Source organism: Strigops habroptila, chromosome 11 (genome assembly GCF_004027225.2).
Source record: "Strigops habroptila isolate Jane chromosome 11, bStrHab1.2.pri, whole genome shotgun sequence".
Lineage (NCBI taxonomy): Eukaryota > Metazoa > Chordata > Aves > Psittaciformes > Psittacidae > Strigops > Strigops habroptila.
This window is the reverse complement of record NC_046360.1, coordinates 18,714,680-18,728,260: the sequence shown is the minus strand read 5'-3', so window position 1 is coordinate 18,728,260 and position 13,581 is coordinate 18,714,680. Positions and strand designations below refer to the sequence as shown.

General features: G+C 39.2%; 1 protein-coding gene and 1 long non-coding RNA gene across 3 annotated transcripts in view; one reads left to right on the top strand and one right to left on the bottom strand.

Moving 5' to 3' along the window:
* Nucleotides 1–13,581, bottom strand: part of LOC115614325 — an 81,878-nt gene that overhangs the window by 29,876 nt on the left and 38,421 nt on the right. The window lies entirely within an intron of this gene.
* SYN2 (synapsin II) overlaps nucleotides 1–13,581 on the top strand; it is a 174,745-nt gene that overhangs the window by 153,548 nt on the left and 7,616 nt on the right. The window contains exon 11 of the mRNA XM_030501034.1: nucleotides 13,517–13,577. Coding sequence (XP_030356894.1) covers nucleotides 13,517–13,577 — 61 coding nt within the window. The remainder of the gene's footprint in view (nucleotides 1–13,516; nucleotides 13,578–13,581) is intronic.

Here is a 13,581-nt window from a genome sequence, read left to right as displayed (position 1 = left end):
AAGAATGCAGCCTTTGCTAATGGCAAAAGGATGTTATTCAACGTTAATCTTCCTTTCCTTATCCTATCCTTAAATTCTGGATTGCAGTTGACCAAACCCAGAGATATCCCTTTGGAATATATGCAATATTTGGTAGTCGTCCTCTCAGTTAACCAGACTATGCTTTCTTAAAATTTTCCTTGTTCTATTATCCACCAGTTTACAACAGACAAAGGGGATCTGAGTTTCTGCAGAAGATACTATTTGCAAATACCCATCAATCTTCCTAGCTTTAAATGAAAACTATGAAGCAGATCTGTAGTCTTTAGATATCTTCTCATGTGCAGTTAATGTTCAGCTGGGTTGTTTTCCCAAGAATAAAACCAGCCTGTTAAAACAAGCTGTGCCTTTCATCTTTGAACAGTCTTTTCCTTTTCTAATCTGAGAAATTATTTCGTATTCTTGGGAAATACAGTCCATTCATTTGTGAGGTAGGGGGATACTGCATATTTCTACAGGTCACATAAAATGCAAAGCCAGTAATTTATCCCAAATCAACTATGTGCATATGTATGTGTGGTCTTAGAAACCAAAGTAAGATAAATATCAAAGAGTAATCTGTGTGTTTTGCTACTTCTGCTTTTAAAGGAACAGTTTACAGTCAATAGTACAGCTGTAGATGTGCCATGGCTTGAATTCCCCTATTATCTGTGTGGGTTTTAAAAATCATTCATAATCTCCCCACTGCTGTGGCACTGGGTGCATCCTACCTAAGAGAATGCTTCAATTTATAACTGCCCATAGTGGTCAGCACTATTCCAATTAATTATCCATCAGAAAACAAATCAATGATTAGGAAAATAAGTCTTTGTTTAGAGCAGGGAAGCCAAATCTTGATGGAAATGATTGGCCTTGCAATATGTTCTGAAGGCCAGCAAAGCTCTCTCTGTCAGAGTTCCAGAAGGAGCAAATTCCAAAGGCAGGGACCTCAGACAACAGCCTTGCTTATGTTGAAACCTCAGAAGTGCACATCCTGTGATTCTTAAACCGATTAAATCTATAATCTGTGCTATCATCAGATACCTTGAGATTATTTAAATAGGTATTTTGTACATTACATTTTTATTGATTTATATGTGAACACTTGCACAGACTCTACAACAAGCTCTGCTGGTACCCAGAGAGGCAGAGAGCCTGTGCAGGAGGAAAGCTGTGGTTTGCAGCTCTGTGTGCTGCACCTCTCACCACCCGAGCACCTGCAGCCAACAAACTGGGTCTCAGCTTCTCCTTGGTGGTCCCAGGCTACAGTTGACTGTGTGCCTTTGACAGCAGGGCTGAACTGTGTTGGGATAGAAAGGACTCTTGATGGCAGGATTCAAAGCTTGCCAGTTTTGCTCTCATCAGCTACTTTACAAGTGTTCCCACTACAAAGGAAAGTGAGAGTTCCTTGGCACTTTTGGAGAAGTTCTACCGGATATCACTACATACGGTCAAAAACTCTTTCCAAAAACTAAGTTGTTTCTATTTAATTTGAAACCATGACAACTTGTTTTACTCACAACCGTGATGGAAATATATGATAGGACTTTATGTGGGAATATGAATGCAAGTTTTCCATGAGACAGACCTGCTATACTTGCAGGCAATAAACTGATGGAAATCTAAATTTCCATCTTTTGTAACCTCTTTGAATACTTTTGACAGATCTTCTGAGAAGCCTTTTTCAAATTTTCCGTAAAAGCCACCCAATAGGTTCCAGTACCCAATGAAGTGCTGTAGCCAGTGGAACCCCTTATCTCTGTCTCCATCTGTTGATAGGAAAGATCACTGCCAAAACTTCTGCTGTCCGGATTTGCAAAACTCTGCAGGTGGATGCTCAGTGCAGGGTGTTTCATACTTGTTTCTTCGGCAGCATTTGTATATAAAACAATATTAGTAAACCATCTAAGCAATAATAACATCTATTCAAAGCTGCGTGTCAGGTCATGATATGAATCGTGTTGAACTAAATTCTGTGTAGAACATTACATTGTGCATGAATATTACTGTAAAATGCAAATGGTTACAGTCATGTTAGCAATTGAAGCTAAGGAAAATTGTATGAGGAAAATGTTATTTCAGTCCAGCTCTGTTGAGACCATGTTGCATTATCCACAGAAGGACAAGGCATTTATTATCCTTAATGGAAAGAGGAAATCTGTGCACCTGAGACACAATATCCCTCATGACATATCACCACAAAAGGCACAGCACTCCCAGCTACATCCTGGTTCTGATTGATTTAAACAAAAGGAGTAGCACCCCAGTACTAAACCAATCCACAAGGCAGAAGTAGAGAGGACAGTACTTTAATTATTTTGAGCCTAGAATAGCAGAATGTGAAGTGTTTAATTTCCTAACACTCTTTTCTAGAATGTGTTAATAACTTCTTCACTCCTCACCCTCAGGGAAGTTCAGTAAAATTGCACCACATTCAGGAGAGACTGGGGTCAAGGAGCCCTTACTCAGCTATCTTCAACTATTTAGAGCTGGTTTGATTTAGTTCCATTTTTCCTATTTTTCTCTCTATCTTACTCATTCTTCATTCCTTGACCCCTTACGTGATTTGAGCCGCAGTTTTCTCCAGTTTTATTTTTCAATGTTCAGAGAGAAAATTGAACTAAATGTGAACATAGTGGAGATAAGAAAAAGTATTACCCCCAGAGAGAAAAGCAAACCATTACCAAATTACCTATTCTTGGTCATCCATAAGAGTAGTCACAGTTCTATTACCTTCCACTTCTTGGATTTACTTTTTTTATATGTATGTATAAAGAAAACTACTTACAATGAATAGCAATTTGTTTCATAGAATCCCAGACTGGTTTGGGTTAGAAGGAACCTTAAAGCTCACCCAATTCCAAGCCCCTGCCACGTGCAGGGACACCTTCCACTAGAGCAGGTTGCTCCAAGCCCCTGTGTCCAACCTGGCCTTGAACACTGCCAGGGATGGGGCAGCCACAGCTTCTCTGGGAAAAGTCTGTGCCAGCGCCTCAGCACCCTCACAGGGAAGAGCTTCTGCCTAATACCTGGAACCATTAATTAGGGGAAAAGGAACAGGACCATGACTTGTAGGTTTGCTTTGTATGATCCCTCTCAATCTACGCACAGTCTACTTGCTTTAACCAGACCATGTTCATACCACCAGTTAACATCCCCATCAAGACTTTTCTTTCTGTCACACTGCCTTGGCACTTACTTGCAGGAACATATTTTTCTTCCTCATGTCTGGAAGGAGAGACTGCCTAACAAATAAACAAATTAAAAGACCACACTAAAGCATTCTGCATGAATGAGGGCAAATACAGAGTTTCAGTATTAGCATCTGAGCATCCTGCTGAACTGGTGCAAAGCAAATCACTCCTTGGTGTAATTAGATCTATACTAACAGGCAGCAGGAATAATTTAAGAACAGCTTGCCTTAAAAAGATTGCTAAATGAGCTAATGATTCCTAAAACCATACGTGTTATATTTCTTTCTCTTAGGAAGACATATAAATAGGGGATAAATGGCAGCTATGGCATCATATGACCATAAAGCTGACGTACCCAGATCTGTGTGGCATAACGCCTGATGGAAGCCCAGATCTTGAATAGACTCCAGAGATTAACCTGACTTTCTCTCTCCTCTGGGCAGGGGAGCACAAAGACCCTGGAAAGAGTCTGGACAGGATTTTACTATACGCCTCTTTCAGTGTTTACCTTTCCAAACTGTTACATCAGTTTACCCTATATAAACAGAGCAATATATCTTGTCAATATACAAGTAGTAGATCGGTGTACATACTGAGCATCTTCTGTAGTCTACGTTAGCAATCAATAAGGTTTTTTCTGTTCATTGTTTGCCTCAGAATGTCTGTATGCATTTTGACAGCCACCAATGCCTACAGACAAAATCAAAGTGGTTATTCTTTAGCACTTACACTGTCCATCAGCCTAAAAGTTCTTTTAAATCACAGTCCCTAGTAGCCAAAGTACTTTCGATATTAAAATGCTTATGGAGTTATTGTTGTGACTTAAAGGAAAATTAGTCAGGCAGCAGCAAGATGCCTTCTAAAAATAGGGGCAGAGAATCTAAAACATCATAATCAAAACTCATAGGGAACAATGAAGAATATTGCTGGGACATGCACACATCCCAGAACATAAACACAATTCCTTGCAAAGGTTCTAGAGGCCAACAGCTCTTCTGAAAACCGTCACCTTAAAGAGATTTTGGGAATAATCAAGGGATTCTGTTGACCCCTTTTACTGCAGCGAGCGGTTATGTGAAGCCCAGCGACATCTTGTGGCTTCCTCTCTTGTGGGATTCCTGATTTTTAGAGTTGTGGATTATTTAGTATTGCAACGTATTCCGTCGTATTCCAGAAGGTGTGTCACATTAAACAAGGAATTGGGTATTCTTTTAACAAATATTAAATGCTCCTTATTAGAAAATCTCTCCTAACGCTGTTGCAATGCATTTATTTCATGTATCTGCATTATTTTAATATGAAATAATTTTAATGTGCTGCCTGAATGTGTACATATATATCAGTGTATATATATATACACACAGTGTTTAGCTGTTTAGATTTCGAAGAGGAGATGCTTATTTTAATCAAAGTGGGGTTTTAACCTTTTAATTATTTTATGTTTGTGAAAATACAAGAAAAACAGCTGTTATCCATTTAGATCCTAATATAAATGCATGGGATTAAGAAAAGCAGAAGAAAATAAACATATATGGACCCTGAGCTCACCACATCCTGCTAGAAGGCCACAGTGGAGGCACACTCCATTCCAGCAGGATTTACAACAGTCAAGTTTGTTTATCACAAGTATAAAATGATAGCGGGGTTGAGATTTTTCTACACCAAGGATGTTTTGTCCACCTTTGAGTAAGAGACACCTATTCAGGGCAGATCCTTTGTTCTTCATGTTTGTGACAGATCCGATCAGAGACTTAGACTTTAAATGCTGGATGAAGGATGGCTATATTTAAAAGAGTGACTATTTCATTACACAAAGCTTGACTTATTTTAAGCATTTGAACTTAACATTCAGGTATTATAATGTTAAAACTAGAGTTCATGTAGGGAAATATATCCTGAGGTTTTTAATACTGACAGTAACTAAAAACCAGCAGGACACAACACACAAATGTTGAGCAGAGATTTTACCAACAAGTCAATCATGAAAGTTAAGATAACCTATTTTAAAACACTTACTGTGATCCTGTACCGGTAGGTGGAGTCATTACTAAGGGAGGTACATATGTATTGCTCAATTCTGTTGCTTATTTAGTCTTACAGAAGTAAGGTAAATAGCTTGCTGGATATTTGCTCATGATAAATGCCTACATAAACGTCTCTGGTTGTTAGCTGTGAATATATCCACTCACTGAGGATGATTAAATCAGAGCACTAGTAAGTGCTTATCTTTCTTAGCTTGTTTTGAATAATGTGCCAAGATCTAGACAAGTGTGCCTTTACGATGCCCATTTTGAAGGGGTCTGATGCTGTTTAGCCTGTAAGAGAGAATAAACTAAGGGGCATATATTAAAGGTTTAGGATTATTTGGGCAGAATTTCTACTGACATCAACAGGAATTTGTCCAAATGCACAGTCCCTGCAGAGAAGCCAAGCAAAACTTGGTAAGAGAAAGAGTTGCTCACAAAAGTGCTCATTAGAAGAGAAGCCCAAAGGAAAAGCTCCACCAGCAACCTGACAGAGTCAACCTTCAGGACCAGGATGATTAAGGTGGCTTCAGTCGCCTGTGGCATCTTACAGTGCTTTAGCCTCAGTGCTAATAATGTTATAATACAGAAGATAACAAAATGCCAGCTAAAACTGAAAAACAGAACAAGTATTACTGGTTAATTGGTACTTTTCCCCATTTATTTTAAACACAACAACACTGCTCTCTTTTTGTCTTCATTCACACAACAAAATGATGCTTTTGTTGACTTTTTTATTATCTTCTGCCAGATGATCTTCTGATCACCTCACAGTCTACCAATTGTATTGGCAGAAGCAAACTATCTTTGAGAAGTCTGATACTCCATGGTGACTACCCTCAAGAACAAAGAAAACATATAATATTTAAGTAATCATGAGCCCACCACTAGAGAGTATCCTGTATGGTTTTAGTAGACTTTGGTGAGAAATAGCTTTTTGTCCCACAGGCATTTTTTAGGAGACTTCAAAACATGTCCTCATTCCATTGTAGAGCAAACCCAGCCTTTACAAAACTGGAACAAGGAAAACAGTAATCGCATCCTTACAGAACAGGCAATAGCTGCCACGTACACAAATAGAAAAGGAGGGTCTATGTTAGATCTCTCTGTTTTGTCTTTACAATCATATAACATAATTTTGGTTATTTTATTTTATGTTATTTTTCATCTATTTTTACTCTCTGATATTGTTTATTTAAGCTGAACCTAATAGACATATCTTTAACTGTTTGGAGGCTTTTCCTTGATCTCCTTTCCTTTCCCCACTCTGGTGGGGGTCTCCTCTCTGCTTTTTCTTGTTATCACTCTCTGTCTCCACTTGACTCTTAAATCTGATTTCTCTGACCTTTAAATCCTAACCTGTTAAGCAAAGCTGTCAGGCTTTACTCCATGTTTAACCTGAAAGGATTCTGTCCCTTTCCCCAGCAGTCATTGCCACTGTTTATTTTGAAGAAGGACCAGGTGCTAAATACGCATTAGAATTGCACTGTTCTGCAACAGTGGTACAATACTATTAAGATAAAACAGGGATGAGAAGACTGGGCTTGAGTTAGCTTCTTCCTGCTTTTCTCCAGACTCCCTTGTTTCAAAGCATGAATTTCAATTCTGAATGGATCCAGTACTGATGGATCTTTGTGGCTCAAGATGAAGTTCCGTGGATCTTAATCTCTTCGTGTTCATGCAGGGATCACTTGCCATCCCATATTTACAAACAAACCCCCAAAAACCAGACAAACAAAATCTATTGTGCTTTATGTTGAGGCTGGAGGAGCAGATACAGCATGGCATCATCCAGGGTCAAAGTCCCTGTGTTCAAGGGTCAAAACCTTCCTTACAACTTCAAGCAACAGCACAGGATTTTGACGCTGTCAAGCCCTAAGGGGTCCCTTATCGTCCAGTTACACAGAGGTGTCTGTGCACGCTGAGGAAGGTGTAAGGAACTTTAACTTTCCAGTAGCTGGGCACTTTTAGATGCGTTGTACCACTTGCACTTGCCTGTCCGTGTCGTGTCAGCTGCTTTAGCACACAGGGGGAGCTCTCTCCTATCACACTGTCCGCATTCCTTCCTTGTCTATTGGAAAGAACTGCCTGAAAGCTGCTGAGCAACTGCATGCTTTTAATGTTCCCTTTTCAAAAACAGAAGTTGAAATCTGGCTTCTTTAAGCAAGAGCTGCAATAAAATAAGGCTGCATCTTTGTCCATTAGAATTACTGACTGTTTGTGAAAGGGACCATCTAGATGCAAAAAGAGATGCTACTCAAGAAATTCTTTTTCCCTAATAAGTCAACATCCTACTTTTTCTCTAGCAGCCTCATCTATTCGAGGGGTGGGATTATTTTTATTCAGTAGAATAACAGAAAATGGGGCTGGAGTGAACAGAGGGAGGTCACCTGTATGAGTATTTCAGGGACAATACTGAAGCAGCGAGTCCATACCAGAGTACTCAGTTTGAGACTGTGTGTAAGAATATTCAAGAAGGAAGCTATTTCTAGGAAGTAGTTAGTTATCTAGCAATGGAAAACACTTAGTCTGCAAAATCTAAGTTAGAATACTTTTTGATGGCCTTTTCCAGTGCATTTTGTAAATACTATTCCAAGTAAAAATGACAGTGTAGCTTGTTTTCTGCTGTTTGCGGCCATTTCCCTTCTTACTCAGAGGAAGATCTTAACAGGTTTTGCATGGGTAGTTTGGAAAGTTGGTAGAGCAATAACTAAAGCTGCTCTAAATTTTCAGGTTGTTTATCACAATTTCAACACAAAGAAACTCTAGGCTGGCATTTATTTTTCTGAGAGTATCTTTCCCATGCAGATTTCCTCAGTGGAGAAGGGCAAGGCTGAACACTGGTACTCCAAAAAACCTGTAGAAAGCAGGAGCCAGCTTCTCTCTGGCTGCCCCTTTGCACTAGACAAGGTGAAGGTGACTTCTTTTGAAGGTGTACCTTACCACCTCTCTCCATTCTAACTGTAACTGGGTCTGATTCACTGCCTTTCTTAGTCCCTAGGGAAGATATAATGTGATAAATAGTAAAACCTTTATAGTCCTGTTCAGCACCACTGCAACACGGTGAAGCAGATACATCACCTCTGCCAGATTCACCCGGCTGCTAAGTACCACTGCTGTACTCACTACACATTAAATGGATAAAGCAGTAAGCAACAAGGTGCCAAGGAGTTTCTTATTTTTGGATATTCCATATCAGAAAGCCACTTCAAGATCTCACTGCTTTGCTAAATTACACAGTATATGCTTATTTTCAGCCCAGTTTTACTCAGTTTTTACCCCTTACTTCTTGGTTCATGTTGTCCTTTAGTCTAACTTACTTTCTGTCTAGGTCTTCACCACTACAATATATTTATAAAAAGCAACTGTACTGCATTCAAGCTTTCAGTTTGCTAAACTGAGCAAGACATAGGTTTCCAAATGCTGTAGGTATAGGCTCTTCCATCTGCCTGGTCAGCTTAATAGCACTTTTCTGTGTCAGATCAGCTTACATTTGGCTTTTGGGCAGGGGTGATGTCAACGACACACAGCATCATGCCTGACGTCTACTCGAAATATTTCACTGAATGTGTGATAAAATGTTGGGTTTTTTTGATCTTTCCCACTAGATCTCAGTTAGTGAGCTCTGCATTTCTGACAGGTGCATTTTACTAGGCCATAAATAAATCATTTTGGACATTGCATTTAAGTTGCTTTTTTCCCTTTTTCTTTTTTCAACTCTTACTAATCAATAATTTCATTCTTTCTGTGGGATATCTTTGTCCTGTAGTTTTCCAGCTCTATCATCTACAGCTTTTAGTAGCACACACCTATGTTTTTTGTGCCAACATAATTAATGAAAATCCTGCTTGAGTTCCACATCACAGTTATATCCTTCCCATTAGTTTTCCTTCAATAACTGCCTATCTCCTCAGTAGTCATTTCCTTACCCACAGTGTAATTCCTGTAGTATTAATGCTTAACCTTCTCCAGTGTAACTTGTACATTTCCAGTTGTTACAGATACCTGCTATGGAATTCTGCGTGTCATGAGTCAGCTGGTTTTGATTTCTGAGATGAAGAATATCTTGTCGGACCATATACGAGCCCAGGAAGATCTTTGATTTTTGCCTCCATCTCATTTTTAGCTTTTATCCCACCTGGCATCTTGCCCTTGCTCCTGTATTTATCATAATCTCTGACACTTCAAACATTCATTTACTATTGACACCCTACTTAAATTATCTAAATTACCTCTCTCCTGAGCAATCACATTTTTTCTTACTTCTCCTGTTACTTAATTGTTTCACTATTTATTCTTGTTCTTTTATGAGATGTAACTCGGCTCATGTTTTGGCAATTCTCAGTGAATCCCTCTACTTCTTAACCTGAAAAACATGGCTTTCCTTTCAAATATTGAAATACCTATGAAAAGCTTCTATCATTGCATTACAAAGAAAACTAAATGGAACCCAAACCCAGTGATACGTGCTCCAACTACAGTTCACAAAATCTTCAAATTCAGCCAAATCAAAATCCATTTTTGCTGCGACTCAGTTTAGCATCTCTTTTGCCCAAGGGCTATTTCCCTGCCAAGTTGCTGCTTTTGCTCCCACCCATTTCGACATTCTTCAGACTATTCAAAACTCAAGTATATATTAATCCAATCTGCATTTATATAAATGTACAGGGTAGAAAAAGAAATAATGCCACTGATCAGATTCTAATACAACACGCTTTGAAGAACAAAGTGTTCTTTCCTCCAGTTCTACCCCTAAAATTTAAAGGAGACTGAGGTAAGTGTGGAAAGGAAGGAAGTGCCACAGAGACATCTGGAGACATCTATCTTCTAGATAAGTAGTGGGGTTTCTGCTCTGGCTATAATTAACTTGGCTGATATTCTCAAAGACCATTATGCAACCAAAGCATCAATTGTTATACCCAAAGTTGAGAAATCACTATAGTACACTTGCAGCACTCATGTGGCTTAGAGGTTTCCATAAGTAAAGCTGTATTTTTCTTTTTTTAGAATAGCTATATAAACAGTAAGTCCCCTTGGAAAAGGAGAGCTTCCATAAGCAGTTCTATAAAGTGTTACTATCAACATCAGCAGTCCCTTCTTTTTGGGGAATTTGGATGTGATAGGAAAGTTGTGTTTCATAAAATGAAAACCAGAAGGGCTCCTTACAACAGCAGTTACCACACCTCACTTAGGTAATCCTAAACATACTAAACACTGTCATTTCTATCTTCTGTATTACTAGTTTAGTTCTTCAGCATCCAAATAAGAATCTGTTCAGGGTCATTTCCCATGATATATGCTGCATTCTAATCCTCAATTCCTGCAGTGCTTGAACTAAGCAAGAGGCAAGTTCGTAGATCAGAACTGCAGTACAGGAAAACATGTTTGTGCTAAAAGCAAGCGGGAGGAGGGCAAGCTTCTAGGCTGGGCAACAAAGGGAAAAAAGAAAAGAAAAAACCACGAGGGGTGAATACATCTGCAGGACAGGTCTAGTCCAGCATCTCCGTTCAGAGAGATTGTGTTGCCTATAAGGAGTTAGCAGCTCTTACAATTGCATTGGCACACCATCTTGGAGAGGTGAGAACTAAGTCTGTAGTTAATTTGCCAACAGCTGGTGTTTTAGAAGAAGCCTGGATTTTATTAAAGACCTTGGCTCAGGGCAGCAAACAAGACTGGTTCAAAGCCTGTCTTTAGTATCAAGGTTTCTGACTGTCTGAAAGAGGGACTCTTGAAAAGGCCTGTTTTACTCCAGACCACTGAACAACCATGAGTAAGAGTTCTCAATTAGGAATGTAATGCTAATGAGTCTTTTTGGGTCAGCCTGGGTGGCTTGGCTAATTAGCAAAAGCAGTATACCCATGTGATTGGCCTGGAGTGTGGGTGAGGTTCCTGGAAGCACCAGGTGATAGCTGGTGAAAAAAGGGATGTGTGGGTGGTAAATCAGGACAGCTGCAGTCAGTGGCTGGTGAGGGGAAGCACATCTCCAGCAGCACCTTCCGAGTGGTGAGGTAAGGAGTAGTGAGCTCCTGTGAGGGTTATCGAAGGCTTCGCTTAGGAGAAAATGATTTCTCTGTAAGATGGGGAGATATGCAGATTGCATAAGTGGCAATGTTGTGTATCAAGTCAGCGGGGTGGTGTGTGCGATAAACCCCAAGACTATTTCAGTGCAAGAGCAAATGGCAGGTTTGCTTCAGCCTCAAGGCATGGAGGAGATGGAGGCCCTGCAGATGTTGTTTTAATGTTAAAGTAGATGTGGATTTAAACTGCTAGCCTCTAAATAAATAATGAGCTTTACCTACAGAATCTTTTTCTTTTGTTTTAGTAGGAAAATAAGAACACTCAGATTCTCCCTAGTCACCCTCTGGCAGTGGAGAGAACCCTGCAAAGGGTTTGTAGCCCTCTGCAAGGGTAGGAAGTCTGTCACATGGGGATCAGAGTAATGCTCCGTATAAAATATTAGGCATGCTTTCTAACAGAAGTTACATGATCTGTTTGGTCCTCCAGAAAGAAACTCTTGGGTGTTCTTAGGCCCAGGTACTTACACTTTCCCTTTAAGGGCAAACTCGGTGTGTCACACTCCACCACCAGAGATGAGCACCCAGATGCCCTGGAGGTGTATGAGGAGGGTGCCAGGTGCCTCAGAACAATGGTACTAGAATATGAAAAGAGTTAGCTCCTCCAGGGCAACTTTTCAAGGTTTGGAAGACTCTGGGTTAATTTCCCCAGTATCCAAGGAGTTACTGATGTAAATGCATATTGTTTCAGTGAGCCACAACTGCATTATTCAGAATGGATACCACAAACACTCAGCCTGAAACATGTACAGGATAGAATGGCACCTTTACATGTGGCTGAGAAAATTAGAGGAAGGAGAGAAACAAAACAGAGAAGACTTTGACCCACACTAAAGCACTTTGAAATTTTCTAATGGCTGTGTCTTTTCCTTATGAAATTTTCTTCTACATATATTCATCCTTACGTGATGCTTATCAAGAACTATGTAACTGGGTCAGTTAATATAAGGATCAGATTTTCCCTCATTCATTTTGGAGTTGTCACTTTTATTCCTCATTTAGTTTTAAGAAGGTTGGTAACTGAATAATATGAGTTTTGGATCTACCCTATGTCCTTTTATTTGTGTAGCTAAAACAAAGCACTTTGGAACAGCTGCATATGATAGTGTTGTTGTCTTGTAGCATTTAAAAAGTGTAACTTCTAGGTGCTGTGCAGGAGTTCACAGTGCAGTGAGTAAGATTTATTTCTATAGTTCTAACATAAAATACAAATATACTAGGAAAAAAAAAAAAGCCCAGTAGGCTTTGCAAGAAACATGCTTAATTAATTTTACATTTACTATTTAATTCATTCTGGGATTTTTTCCCTCTTGACAGATGGCAATTTAATTTCCGGATCCTTGAAAAATACCCCAAGCTATCCAATGACTTAACATATTTCACTTTTCAAAATATTAGAGATGGGCCTAAGACAAAGTTTGGATTTAAATACTAATGTTCCCAGAGGGTGTTCTGCTCCAAGGTTTTGGTTCAGGCCCATCTTTTCCTCTCGACAAGTATACATTTGAAAAGGATACTGCCAAATAAATCTCCTGTTTTGAAAAGTTAAGTATTCCATGTGTTTCTAATAACATGTCAGATGGAGTAGCATGAAGTAATTTCAATTATTTATATTATTTGTCTGTGGGTTTTGCTTCTTTCTTTCATTTTGCTTAGCAAAACAGCTAACCTAGAGTAGTCCATCTCCCTGCCCATTTACAGTCAGTGAATCAAAGCAAAACTATCACTAGCAAACAAATCTGTGCTAGTGCTTCCAGATGAGAGTGAATGTAATTAAAAAGAAATTATTCCTTAAATTACACAGAAGTATTTGTTGAAGTCCATTTTCTATTGAGTCTATCCTAAGAAAGAGAGCAGAAGCAATGAGAGACAGGAAAGTTGTTCAAGGTGCTAGGAACTGAAGGAGAAAGACCATACACAAATGAGGTAAGATCTGAGAAGGCACTCCTTAGATCACGATCATATGCTGCAAAGGGAAAACAAGGGTTTTTTAAGAACTTGGCTTTGGAGTAGTCCAGGATTCATATATCATGTCAGACAGCAACTAAATTAGAAAATGTTATCTGGAATAAATTAAAAGTGTATGTTCAGCCCCAACCAATAAAGAGATTTCTAATGAAAATAAAGACAAATTAGCAGAAAATTGGAACTAAGCTACTCTAATTTTTTTTTTTTCTTCTCTTCTGTTTTCCAATGTATTTTCCAGAGTGGATCACTAAAGGAGCCAGAGCCAACCAAAATCCCACCTCAGCGACCACCACCTCAAGGTTG